This window comes from Neolamprologus multifasciatus, chromosome 13 (assembly GCF_963576455.1).
Source record: "Neolamprologus multifasciatus chromosome 13, fNeoMul1.2, whole genome shotgun sequence".
Classification (NCBI taxonomy): domain Eukaryota; kingdom Metazoa; phylum Chordata; class Actinopteri; order Cichliformes; family Cichlidae; genus Neolamprologus; species Neolamprologus multifasciatus.
This window is the reverse complement of record NC_140451.1, coordinates 2,811,990-2,825,950: the sequence shown is the minus strand read 5'-3', so window position 1 is coordinate 2,825,950 and position 13,961 is coordinate 2,811,990. Positions and strand designations below refer to the sequence as shown.

Sequence of the window (13,961 nt, the reverse complement as noted above, 5' to 3'; positions counted from 1 at the left end):
AAACCTACCAGCGTAATGCTTAAATGAGGTTGAGCACCCTGTGTATGATGGGTGAATGAGGCATGTTGTATAAAGAGCAGGTCCAGTCAGCACTGGGAACAGAGCCAGGAGATTGGGCCAATCAGTGAAAAGAAAGGAAAACCATTATTTTTGTGTTAACAAAATGCCATCAGTTTGTCACAGGAAACATTTGGAGTCTCTGTCGCTGCTCGTGGATGGCAGCCTGAGCTTCAAATAAATCTCTTGAATATGTGCACGTTGACAAATGGTGCACAGAAGAGTAGCGTTTAGTCATCTTATCCCTTCTTAAACATTTAAATTTACAGTTAAGCTTTGCTTTTACACACTCTGTTTTCTTTTAGGTTGCAGAAGGTCAGGAGATTTGTGTAATTGAAGCCATGAAGATGCAGAACAGTTTGACTGCTGTCAAGCAAGCGAAGGTAACAGGAGATGTGACAGTTCTCCCATCACTAGATTTCAGTAGTATTATCGAGGTCGGGGGTCAAACTCTGGTCCTAGAACGCTGGTTTCTTCAAACGTCTCCATGGTTCCTGCTGCAACACACCTAAATAAAATTAATATGTGATTAGCAAGACTCTACAGCGACTGCATGCTGAGGATGCAACCCCTAACCCTACTCAAGTCAATTTAAATATATATATAAGTAAATGTTTTTAGAAAAATGTACTTCTAAAAGTTTGTTTATTGCACTCATGAGCTGCTGTAACAGGAAGTGTAGACAGACATCGGCCCTGAAAGACTGGAGTTTGACACCCGCGATCCAGAGCACAGAGTTTAAGTGGTGTGTTTCTAAAACTGTAAATGCTGTAATGCACTATTTAAAGTTTGTGTGTGACTACACGTGTGTCCTCACAGGTTAAGAGTGTCCACTGTAAGCCGGGGGAGACTGTGGGGGAAGGAGACCTGCTCGTGGAGCTGGAATAAAACATGATCTGTTCCCTTTGACATGTGACTTGTGTGAACTGGGACAGATGGAGTTGAACTGCGTCTTTGATTCAGCTGACTGTTCCAATTACTCTGTTGTACTTAGGTTTTACTGCTTAATAGATATTGTTGTTGGTAGGCCAAACATTGAAATTTGGATGAACTGACTGACAAAAATAAACAAACTTTTCCAAATAAAATAACTTTCAGTTTTTGTTTTTCTTCACACACAACAGTCGCCTCAAGGCACTTTATATTGTAAGGTAAAGACCCAACAATCATACAGACAAAGCCCAACAATCATATTTTCCGCTTTGAGCAAGCACTTTGGCGACGGTGGAAAGGAGAAACTCCCTCTTAACAGGAAGGAACCTTTGGCAGAGCCAGGCTCAGGGAGGGGCCATCTGCTGTGATTGGTTGGGTGTGAGAAGTAAGCAGGACAACGACACGCTGTGGAAGAGAGGCAAAGATTAATAATTAACGTAGAGTGGTGTATACAGTACACAGTAAGTGAAATAGAAACACAAACTGCGATTTGATTCAATAGAAGAGGAACCTGGAACCTAAGCTAAGGGTTGTTTCCCATCCTAATTTTAAACACCCCAGGACCCACAGATAAGCCTGCATCTGTATGCAATGATACAGTACGACGAGCTCTTTAAGATAAAAGTGACAGTAGTCCAGCCTGGAAAGCATGCTAGCAAGCTAGGAAGCATGTATAATGTAAACAGAATTGGTCCTAGCACCGAACCCTGTGGAACTCCATAATTAACCTCAGTGTGTGAAGAGGACTCTCCATTTACATGCACAAACTGGAGTCTATTAGATAGATATGATACAAACCACTGCAGTGCAATACCTGTAATACCTACAGCATGTTCTAATTGCTCTAATAGAATATTATGGTCAACAGTATCGAATGCTGCACTAAGGTCAAGAATGCCTTGACCTTAGTCAACGCCTAAATGTTTTGCCCAGAACCAGCAACTGTGTTTCAGGAAATAAAATTTACTGGCATCAGCTTCACATAAAGGGACACAAATAATATTTCACATTCACACATCTGGACATTTCAGAATGGTCAGTTAACCCAACATGCATGATTTTAGACTGAGTGAACCCATGTAGGCATGTGAGGAAGAGGACTCCCTTACTATCTTTATTTGTATTATAATTTGTACAGCACTTTATTTAGCACAGCGATTTAACCATAGGTTTGCACATCAGTAACATTTGCACACAAGAGGTTTAATTATTTATTGAATATTTGAGTATTTTAATAATTAGCAGGTAGCCTTTTGTTCCGGCTCCTGCACGGCTGCTCATCATCAACAAATGTGGTGGTTGTCCGTGAGGAGGAAAGAATTGTTACTGGGAGCAAATAAGGCCCAGTATGAAGGAGAACTAATGCACGTGTGTGTGCAAAGTCTAACGCGCTGCAAAGAAGTAGCTGCTGATGAGATTACTCACCTGTCTTTCCTGTGTCCTCTCCAGGATGTTTCCCCGGGGTCCAAACACCATTTAAAAGTTCCGGGAGAGGCAAAGGGAGTGTGGGGAATCTTTGTGCATGGGTTTTTTTTGGTGTTTCCTGAATAAATATTAAATATTTATTTAATAAAATGGTGTATTGTAGAACAGCGGTCTCCAACCTTTTTTGCGCCACGGACCGGTTTATGCCCGACAATATTTTCATGGACCTCTTTAAGGTGTCGCGGATAAATACAACAAAATAAAACTAGTACCGGTACCGAAAAAAAGAAGATTTATTCATAACCAGTGTTGGGGAGTAACGGAATACATGTACCGCCGTTACGTATTTAAAATACAAAATATGAGTAACTGTATTCCGTTACAGTTACCGTTTAAAAAGGTGGTATTTAGAATACAGTTACTTTGTTGAAATAAATGGATTACACGGCAGTACTTCCCTGTTTCATATTGTGGCGGGTCAGGACTGTTTGGGTTTGTTTGACAGCTACGTTCTGTTGTTCCAGGCGGCAGCGTTACGGTTGCCATGGTTACAGGGTGACGCTCTCTCTCTGCATGTTTCCTGGGTGAGAGAGCGCCTGTTGTTGTTGTTGTGCTAAGCTAACAGGCAGAATGCTACAGGTACAGCTCTAAAGAATGTAGCATCATGGGCAGTGTAGTCCGTGCTGCAGGGAGAATGGACTGCCATACCCGTTATGTGTCTGTGAGCGAGGGAGGGAGAAAAAGGAAAAGTACGAGTTGTCATCGAGCAGAAACGGGAGCTGGAAGCATGTAAATATAATAATAACCACTGCAGCCAAGAAGAGAGCCTGACGAGCCCAGCTGTAAGTAAGCTATTAAGACTCGACTGTACACCGTGTTCGTGTTTTCCTCTGAAACAATAAGTTCTGTTGGAGCAGCCTTTCAACGCCTCTCTCTGTCTCTGCTAGCAAAGTTGACCCAGACAACAAAGTAAAGCTAGTTTTCAGCTACGAGCCGACACAGAACCCACCGTATTAGCCAGAGGTCCCTTTACTACGGTTCGGAGCCGCGGACCTTCAGTAACAGTAATAAATCACAGCAATAGTACATTCATGTAGTTGTAAACAGCATGATAATATATTAAGTAATCCAAAGTATTCAGAATACGTTACTCTCATTGAGTAACGTAACAGAATACGTTACAGAATACATTTTGGGGCATGTAATCTGTAATCTGTAATGGAATACATTTTCAAAGTAACCTTCCCAACACTGTTCATAACACACGTGAAAAGACCCAGGAAAACCGAGTAAACGATAAAAACGATAACAAAATAACGCTGAAAACCGATAGACTGAAATCGGGTAGAAATGACTGAAAGATTACTAGGCTCTGTTTTGAGTTTTGGTCAAAAAAGAATGACTTCATATAGGAAAAATGTATATCACATCTGCAGGACACCTTAAACTAGTTTTTTAATTAAGCAGTAAGGCAGAACAAAATCAGGGCTACATCAAGACACGAGGACTAAACCCCAATTCAACCAGACCCAGCACTGATCCAGAATTAAAACAGGACTACAGCAGTTCAAAATCAGGACTACTGAGGACTTAACCAAAACAGAACCAGAATTAGAACTAGACGATAGTAGCACTAAAAATCATCATAGACCTGCACTACACTTATTTTTTAATTCTACCAAAGTCCACTATTTAGATTGAGAAACGTTTATATAATCATTTAGCCTTGTTGTGCAAACAGGCTGCATAACTTAATAAATATAGAATTTGAAAAATAACAAACCTAAAAAGAAACACTAGGTACGAGATACATGAGGACCTATGATACGGTGATACTTTTGGTAAACAACCATTTGACTAACATGTGTGTCTCACCTGCTCTTGTTCAATCTGTTCTGTCCTCATTCTCCTCTCTGTTCCTCTCTCTCCTTCTTTGTGCTGAAAATCATCAAATATACAGTTGAAACCAGATATTTATAAACTCTTCAGATCAAAACACAAATACTTTTTTAATTGTAACATCAAATCAGACTAAATGTTTATTTTTTTTAGATTGATAAATATAAAAAACATATTTAACTTTAAGAGTAAAGAGAGAAACTATCTGTATTTCTTAATTGTAAATGGCACCAAATTGTATTCAAACTTGAGCCACACTTATGGAGCTCCACAATTCTTTTCCTGGTGTTTTGGTTGACATCTCTTGATTTTCCATGTCACAGAAACAGGCTCTGTGTTTTGCCTTATATGCATCCACAGGTGTGCCACCAATTTATCCACATGGACTCTACTAACCTAGCAGAAGCTTCTTCAGCTCAAGTCTGCAGTTTTCTTAATAATTGACAATAAACTTAGTGTACATGTACTCCTAAATTTGATGAAAGTGATAAAAATAGAAGCTCTGTCTGTCTTTATTCTGACATTTAACTAATTCAAAAGATATTTCAATATTTATTTATCCAAAACAAAACAAGTTTACTCTAAATTGATGTTGTACAGTAAAAAAATGTTCTTGTGTTTTCCATAAAGTGTAAATATCTGGTTTAAACTGTGAATATACTGATGTGTATTGAAGTTCCTCTTGTTTTGCACAGAAATATACTGAACAACATACAAAGCATAATATATAAAATAACATCTACCAGAGTTTTTTCTTTGAAAGAAGCTCCTTATGTCCATTCTTGTATATCAGTGCATTACTGAAACCGATTTATTTAGCCGTGGAGGAAAACAACTGAAAATATGAAATAAACACACATGTAAGCTAAGACTCTCTAAAGAAACAGCATTGTTGTTGTTCGGCTTTTCATTTCGCCATTTGTTGATTCACTTGAAGAACAAGTAGCGTAATATGGGTCAAGTGATCAGTTTGATATCAATCGTTCGTGATTCACAGTCATATTTACATTATTTGTACAGTACGAATGATTTGCTTTGGTACCTGGTCGAACTTCAGTTCTCCTCTGTCTGCCTGTCTCCGTTTCTCCAACAGCGCACTCGCAGGCAGCAGCTGCCCCGCCCCCTCGCTCAGTCGCTTAGTGTCTGAGCTCAGATCATACCAATATTAGGGGGGATTTACGCACAGTTGTAAATTCCCACAGTGTGCACTATGTGTTTCGAATAGTGTGTGCAGTTTTTTGTTTTATACAGTTGTCAGCCAGGCATCTAACTATGAAATAATTATACTTCAAAAGTCCCCGGGCTTCTGAAAAAACAACCCGGGCTTAAGCCCAGTAAGCCACCCCCCCCCCGCACCGCCACTGGTTGGGGACCGCTGTTGTAGAATGTTGGTGGAACGTTAGAATTTAGAAAACTCACCTGACATCGTTTAGACCACAGGTGGACCTCGTCCTATGTTCTGAACCTTTCAGTCGTCAGCTACTATAAGACACTTGAATTTACAATATTTTTCTTATCTCAGGAGTAATCTCTGACAACTTATGATAACAAACATGTTGGAGTTCAGACTGAACTGCTCTTAAGTTTTAACCCCCCCAAAATAGAACATCCATATTAGCATCCATGTTCCTTCTTCACTGATGAAAAGTAACTTTCTTCTACAAGTACTGTTTAAATGACACCATCGCAGATTCACCCCATTTCCCTGGTCTGTCATTGGCTGGGATGTAAAAACCAAGAACTCTATGTTTGTAGAAACAGGTACTTTTAATATCTAAAAACAAAAAGAAAACATATGCGCTCTCCCCCTGAAAGTAAAGAAATGATTGTTTTGTAAAGACAGTGTGGATCAGCAAAAACAATGGCAACAATGTTTGCATGAACAGAATAAATAGTGACAGTTTTTTAACCTGGAAATTTAGTGTTTTATGATGTATATTTGACCATAATGTATAAACAGGTGTTGTACTTAGTTGCACAGACATTCTGGCACCAAGTTAATTCCAGGAGTTCACATGAACTGACTTCACATTTGGCAGACTGTTTGTCAGCGTCATGCACAGCATGGTCGTACACATAAAAACATCAGTTACAGAATCACAGAGTGATGAGGACAGGGGGGCGTGGCCTGATGAGTCCAACTTCTCAGTCAGCTCATCAAATGAATCGTTCAGGATTTGTAGTCTTTTAGTGGATTTGTTCCAACCTTTAAGCTGTTTTTTGTAAATGATGGTAATTTAATGAAAAAGAGCTCGTTAACTTAACATAGTGACCAGCTGACACATTCGATGTATTTTGGTATACTTCTAATTTATAGTTTGCATATTTTGATGTAGCATAGAGATGCAGAGACTTTGCTGCTTCTTCTTATCATTGGCTTTTGTCTGCAAAATGCCTCCACCTACAGTGTAACGTGCACACACACATATGCGCACAACATGATATGACAGATTTTGCCTTCCAGGGAAATGATGTCCAGCTTTGCACAACAGATAATGAATCCCATCAACTGCAGTTCCACTCTCATTCCTGTCCACTCTGTACTGAGCATGCTTGGTTTGACTGAAGTTGTCAGAGAGCTGCAAATATGCCACAGCATGTGGAGGGTTAGGGTCTGTGTGTCTGCTGTGTCCACTTGGTAAGTGTGGAGTGTTCTCAACAATCCCCTTCTGTGCATCGTCTCCTGGACACCTTTGCATTTGTGCTTTACTGTAGTTTATCCCAAGGAAACATGATTTCTCAGGCAGCCAATCATTGCCCGTCTCGGTGTTGACTGATAATGTCCCGAGTCCATTTGATCATAGTCTCAGGAGATCGATAGAGAAAGATCAGTTTGGAGTAAAGTTCTTCTTCCAGCTCCAGTTCCCCCGTCTCACGCACCTGAAACACAGACGTGGTTAGTCGACGTGGATTTTAAAGAATCGCTGCTCCAGACACGACTGTTTCGATGTGCATGTGTGCGTTTAGCAATTTGGAAATACTAACTTTAATTATTCTCTGTTATTGGTGAGTCTACATTAAATGCATGTGTGTTATCATACATGCAGCGCACACTTACCAAGAAGATGTCAGTGCAGAGCTTGAGGATGCGGTCCACACAGGGCAGCTCCTCAAACATGATGGAGTGGGAGATCTCACTGAAGAAGCCACGGACAAACTTCCCAATGACTAAGACCACGGACACATACAGCCCCATGATACTGGAAAGAAGGGGAAACATTACATTACATTATATTTTATTTATATCTATCTTCATTCATTCAGCGGTCACAGTGGTAATCGGAGCACTCGGTGCAGTGACCTCCAAGCTAGGCGAGTGGCTCCAGCAGATCCCGGAAACAACATCGGAGATCTCTGTCCAGAAGAGCGCAGTCCTGGGAACAGCTAAGATACTGCAGGACCCTCAAGCTCCCAGGCCTCTGGTAGAGGACCCGAGCTTGAAGGATAAACCGCCCACAGGGGCGCGAGGGGAGTTTTTTTAATGTATTTATTGTTATTACATGTTTACACTGAAGTCAGCTAGTAAAAAAAAAAACTTATAACAGCATTTTAGTTTCCTGAATGCAATTATAACTTCTTAACAGCTCTGTAGAGATCATGCACCTTCTTTGTAAAGCAGCACTGCGAGTAAACAGAAAGAGACTCACAGTTACATCGAGATTATTTGGTCTTAATGACACTCAGATTACACCGTAAAACATTCATTCACACAGTGCTGATTTCGTCACATCTTTAAGGACTTTGTCTGCCCCACATACAGTCATGAAACACTAATTAACCTCACGTGCATGTCTTTGGATTGTGAACGCTAGAGAACCCCACAAGCATTAGGAGAACATACAAAGTCTGCACAGGGATGCCAGCCAGCGTCTGAAACCATGAGCCTGCTCACTGTGAGGCAGCACACAGTATCACCTCGTTAGAGCACTACACTCTCACACTCTCACACTTACTTCTAGTACATAAAGCATTTAAAGCCTGTTCCTGCTGGAGGTTTCTTCCTGTTAAAAGGGAGTTTTTCCTTCCCACTGTTGCCAAGGTGCTTGCTCATTGGGGGGATCTGTTTCCTTTGTATTATTGTAGGCTTTACCTTACAATATAAACATCTGGAGGCGATCATTGTTGTGATTTAATGCTATATAAATAAAATTCAGCTGAACTGTTTCAGTTGAAACTCCTACATTGGTAGTTGTGTGTTTCTTACCCGTATCCTGCCAGGAAGCCCAGGCTGGGAGGACTGACTTTGTCACTGAATATGACCATGGGCAGTACACCACACTGCAAGGAGTCACAGTTCGCAATAGCAATGTCCCACCACTCCTGGTTCCCACTGCTATTTAGTGACAGGGTTATATCCATGTATCCAGCTTCATTACCTATAAGACAACAATCACAGATGTTAAGGAGTAAAATATCTGGATGCTGACATCGAGCCTGTGACTGTTTTATTTTGCCTGGTGTTTGAGGTATACTCCAAATACTCCAAATGCACTTTGGGGGATTCTGAGTTGGAGCATGGATGGAAAGCCTGTGACCCACAGATGTAGATTTCCTACAACTCTGTGAGGGATTTTTACTGAACTGTTGTGCTGATTTATCAAAGCATCTTTGTTCCACATACTCACTCCTGTGACTGTAATGCTGTGATATTTGACATTAGTGCTTACTAACCACTGGCTCAGGTCACGAGTCGGCATTAGACGTCCTGCATGTTGTGGGACAAATATTTGTTTGCTGCTTTATACATTATTTGTGCAGCTCCAAGGTCGACCAAGTCTTTAAGTTCAGGAGTTTTTCTTTTAATAAAAAGTGTATTTGATGGTTTGTTTATGCATGTTGAGCCCATACTGGATTTGTGTTTTATAAGCATTTCCCCAGATATCACACAGAATGTCATGTAAGTATGATTGAACAATATAGAATATATGATTTAAATAACCCTGAATGCCTTTCCTTGCACCTTATTTTGGCACTCATTGCTGTTTTCTACTACCAACTTCCTGTTCGTGTGTAGAAGCTTTTATTTTGATGGGATGATTTCCTGTAAAACTGTTTTTGGCGCAGTTTTCAGCGACAGTCGCGGGAGTTTTTAAATGTGATGGCTTAACGGAGCCTATGGATATTTCTTTTGTCATTAGCAGCCTCCTTGATAGAGGCACACAGTTTGGTTATGATATAAATGAGGACACGTTTAGATGTTTTTGTGACAGTCGCTACATTTGTTAAATGTTACGTTGAAACGAACTTCATGTTATAAGGTTTACGATTGTAAGAGTGTGGATTATTTTTGCTTACACGCTGTTTCTATGTATACATCCCCAGCTCTTACGGTGAGCTTGATGGTTTACTGGCATTAAACCTTCAAAACGTCATCAGTAAAGTGTCATCCTTCATTCGGGGGGGTTCGCTACATATGATGTTTGTGATGCATCATGACCAAGAGATTTGATTATAGATTTTCTATGGTGTCTTTCTTTGTTTTCTAGTAGTAGAATCTGTATGATGCCGAAATATTATGAATTTTGTTTTACTCAGATTCATTGTTATTATATTATAGCGTTATAGTTTAAACCTGGTCTTCAGCTTATTGAATTTTCTACTTCATTCAGATACTTCCACAACACAATAAGCAGAGAGATGTCATTAATGTGACTCCTCCAAGCCCGTATGTGTGTAGTTAAGTACGGGTTTTTGATCAACTGTATCAAAAGCTTTAAGAATACTCCCACAGCATATTCTTTGTTTCTGACAGGAGTCTACAAACATATTTTGATCATGTGTTGTGGTTATGTTGGTTCTAAAGCCACAGTGTTGCATACAAAACATTGTTTTTTGTGACGCAAACTATTGCAAAATATTTGCTCCAGTATCTCAGAGGACTGCAGATGTTTATCTTATATATCAGCACAACCTTTGACATTGTCACCTTTCCAGGGAATAAACCGTTTTAATGACAAACTGCAGGTAAATGTTTTCACCTTATATCCAGTGATGTCTTTGACTAAATCCATATCAAAGCCATCATCATCCATTGATCTCTTAAACTTAAATGATGTCACTATATCAATAATTTCATCTTCATCTGTTGCCTTTATAAATATGCAGTTTGCTACACTTACATTTGTACTTTTTGCTCTTTTGGCGACCATGACAGGACGAACATTAAGAACAAAATCATTCAAATCTTTCACAATAAGCTGTCACTGATCATTGTGTTTGGGAGTTATTTGGATATTTCATCCTTTTAATTTATTTTATTGACAATAATACTAATACTTCCCGTGCGTTTTTCTTATTATTTTAACGTAAAAATCGAATGTTGTAACCTGTTTTGCAGTTTTTTTATTATTCATGTCAATTATTCTCATGTATCTTATAGATTTTTTCAGCTCCAGTTGTTCCTCTCTTTAACTATCTCATATACACTAGATATTTTTTCTTACATGCACTCAGTATCCCATTTGACTGCATCTACTTCCGGTGCAGCTCCCACCACCAAACTTCCCCTTGTGGGACAATTGAAGGATTCTTCTCTGTTCTACTTGTTAGGCGAGTGACTTTGTGCTTCTTGTTCAAACTATGCTGTATCATACATAATAATAATAGTAATAATTTGATTGTGGAAATGTTCATAAATAAATAATTGTTCACTAACGTATTCATTATAATATAAAATCTGTAAACCTTCATGCAGCTGACCGACTGGCTTGGCCTCAGCTCCGTTGGGGGCACGGATGTACTTAGGAAACATACTGGGAACAAGCCTGGAAAAAACACAAGACAGCACCTGTTAAAAGAAGCACTATTCCTATTTTTCATTAATGTAAACACTCCAGAGAGAAAACCTACACTGGCTCAGTGCGGTTGCCGACCAGTAATGAAGCCAAGTCTGCTCTGACCGGGTTCCCTGGTTCCAGGTCGATGGAGTGCTTATCAAAGGCGTGTTCCACTGTTCCACCCTTACCCAGGTCCCTGCGAGAGAGAAAAGCAGAACATTTACAGCCTCAGTGAGACGTCTGAGAGACTTTATATTCACAACATGTGTTTCACATTTATCTGATAGGATACTTTCATCGTGATCCATTTTTATTGTTTATTTTATGAATTATTTTGCTTATAAAAGCTAGATCTACTCCACTCGCCATCAGCAGGTGGTGTTGTAAAAAAGTGAGTGTCTATCAGACAACGATAAACTTGTCAGGATCAGATTCACCCACCGACCCATCGGGTGGATATTACACATCTTGGCTGGCCTCAGGTCTGCCCCAGGTTTCGTGTCCTAAACACCTCACCTAGGAGGCATCCTAGTCAGATGCCTGAACCACCTCCACAGGAGGACCAGTAACACTGATGAGCCCTGTCATAAAAAGCTTGTATCTGTTGCTTGTATCCACACTGTTACTACAGGACTGTAGGTGAGAACAGGAACGTAGATCAAATATGAAATCAACAGCTTATCACAGATGTGCAGAGATGATCCCACGCAGGCCAATCCATGATTGAGAGTGTTTGTGTGCATTTTTCTATCATTAATGATAGGTTTGTAGCTTGAACCTATTCGCTGGAACGTTGAAGACAATTTAACTACACAGCAAAGCAAGACACGAGTAGGCAAAGTTCTTCATGTTTCTCGTGCACAGGAGAGAACTGGACAAACGCCGTTCCTTCGCTTGACCCCAGTCGCTCTCGTCCGCTCCCTCGTAACACTGCTCTTTTACTGAGGTTACATGAATATACATAGGTTCATTAACATATGACGTATACAAACAAACAAAGAGTACCTTACCTGTGCGTTGTGTAAGTATGTGTGTGTGTGTGTGTGTGTGTGTGTGTGGGGTCAGACTTCCCTAAACCTGCTGGTCTGGAAGTCCAGCAGTTCATCTAAACAAAAGGCACTTAGACTAAAACAGATATAGATACGTTCATCCTACCACAAAACAATAAGAGCAGGTACGACCTCGCCCATGCTCCCAGGATGCTCTGGGATGCACACAAAGTTTGCAGACGATTAAGGATCAAACCTCTACCAATCTACAACTAATTATAAAACTCTAAGCATATATAAGTAGATATTTCTAAGCATAAATGACAATCAACAATACAAAACCTAACAAACAAAATGTCATGGTCCGGGTGAGTACGGGGTGTTTCCGCTCCGCTGGGCTCCACCTTCAGGCAGAGACTCCAATCAGCTAACTCACGTTAGCGCTAGGCCGCCAAGCCCTTAACGACTGCTGTTCTCCTCACCGAGTTTTCTTTGTCGTACGACCCACCTGGCAGTCGCACTTCCCAAGCTAAACTACTGACATCTCCGCCTGGACGCTGGTTCTGTCGTCTGGTTGCTTCCTCTCCATCATTGGACTACACCTGCCTGCCTCCCTGCCAAGTCCCTCACTCCAAGTATATTCTGCATCCTGTCTGGACACTCCTCACCCGGATCCCCTTGGACACCCCCTCCTCACATGACACTTTAACCTGCAACACGTAAGCCCTGACCACCACAGTCTAATCCTTCAGCTGTGATTCACTAGACTGCCACTGACTGCTTGTCTCCTCCCATTACAGTGACTGCGTACCTCCATCCAAGCCGCCGCCCCTTTTCCCATTCCCAGGATCCGTCCATGAAATCTAGCACCTAGTCATAACTCAGAGTTTCATGTTCATAGTTTGGCCTCATAGTTCTCCGTTCATAGCATTCATAGTTTCCTGCTTTGAAAGGTAACTAGGCGCTGTAAATAAAGCACTGTGTTCACGCCCGTTTTGCCTCCCTCTGTGTCTGCATTTGAGTCCACACCCACACCCACAGCCTCTCGGCCGTAAATCTCCACCACCGCCGGCTGAAATGAGCCTCACTGTTTAGAGATGGCTGTGGACAATAACTGTTTCTCTAACAAACATGTACTCTAACGTTGCTTAGATGAAGAATATTGTTTTACCTCTGAAAATTCCAGGACAGACGAAGCGTGAGGTCAACAGGACCGAGTAACTCTTTAATGACTTCCTGCCTGCTCGGGGGACTGATCCTCCAAACAGATCCAGAACTACCCTCGATCATGGCTGTCACAATGTCCTCGTAACTGTAGAGGATGATGAACTGCATGGCGACCTACACGCAAAGGAAGAAAAAGGTTTTAATGACAAATCAACCAAAACAAAAACAACAGAAAATGATCCAAGTTTTAGACTAAACAGCGAGCTGAGGATGGAGCAGACAGAGTGTAAACGTTACAGTTGGTCTGTCGGGATTTAGTGGTATTACATACTGGATGTGAAATTAAATTATTTACAATTTTACAATGGTGTGTAGTTACACAGTGAAACAGGACATGCTCTGCAGAGGCAGATTCACACTGAGTGTCACATGTGAGCACAGAACAGCTAGAGATGCAGATAATTGTAGTACGTTGAGGTAAACCAAACTGAAATACGCACAGCATTGTCTTCAAACTCTTTGGCGAGTTGGTCATATTCATCCTCTGAAAAGGGCTTGATGTACTGCTGCTGCACACTCATGGTGAACAGGGGCTGGACAGAAGGAAAACACAGGTGATCATTCCCAGTTTGGAGTCAGAGCAGAGCCTCGTATGTGCAGAACGTGAAGGCTCACCGGTGATGACAGCGTTTACATCAGTGAATACAATTATTTT

The 13,961-nt window shown here is 40.9% G+C and overlaps 2 protein-coding genes and 1 long non-coding RNA gene across 5 annotated transcripts in view; 2 read left to right on the top strand and 1 right to left on the bottom strand.

Moving 5' to 3' along the window:
* The window catches only part of pcca (propionyl-CoA carboxylase subunit alpha), a 33,730-nt gene extending 32,582 nt beyond the window's left edge, over positions 1 to 1,148 (top strand). For both annotated transcript variants that reach the window (XM_085182176.1, XM_085182175.1), the window contains exons 22-23: positions 363 to 440; positions 877 to 1,148. In XM_085182176.1, coding sequence (XP_085038302.1) covers positions 363 to 440; positions 877 to 945 — 147 coding nt within the window. In that variant the 3' untranslated portion in view covers positions 946 to 1,148. The remainder of the gene's footprint in view (positions 1 to 362; positions 441 to 876) is intronic.
* Positions 1,149 to 4,769: 3,621 nt separating this feature from the next.
* Positions 4,770 to 7,195, top strand: LOC146504803 (uncharacterized). The gene is made up of 2 exons (XR_014877482.1): positions 4,770 to 5,261; positions 5,312 to 7,195. It is a non-coding gene; the product is annotated as an uncharacterized LOC146504803 (long non-coding RNA).
* Positions 6,542 to 13,961, bottom strand: part of piezo1 (piezo type mechanosensitive ion channel component 1 (Er blood group)) — a 97,980-nt gene continuing 90,560 nt past the window's right edge. For both annotated transcript variants that reach the window (XM_085182169.1, XM_085182168.1), the window contains exons 48-54: positions 13,747 to 13,839; positions 13,251 to 13,420; positions 11,164 to 11,286; positions 10,999 to 11,078; positions 8,519 to 8,690; positions 7,373 to 7,514; positions 6,542 to 7,194 (exon numbers count right to left, since the gene is read on the bottom strand). In XM_085182169.1, the coding sequence (XP_085038295.1) occupies positions 7,066 to 7,194; positions 7,373 to 7,514; positions 8,519 to 8,690; positions 10,999 to 11,078; positions 11,164 to 11,286; positions 13,251 to 13,420; positions 13,747 to 13,839 (909 nt within the window). In that variant the 3' untranslated portion in view covers positions 6,542 to 7,065. The remainder of the gene's footprint in view (positions 7,195 to 7,372; positions 7,515 to 8,518; positions 8,691 to 10,998; positions 11,079 to 11,163; positions 11,287 to 13,250; positions 13,421 to 13,746; positions 13,840 to 13,961) is intronic.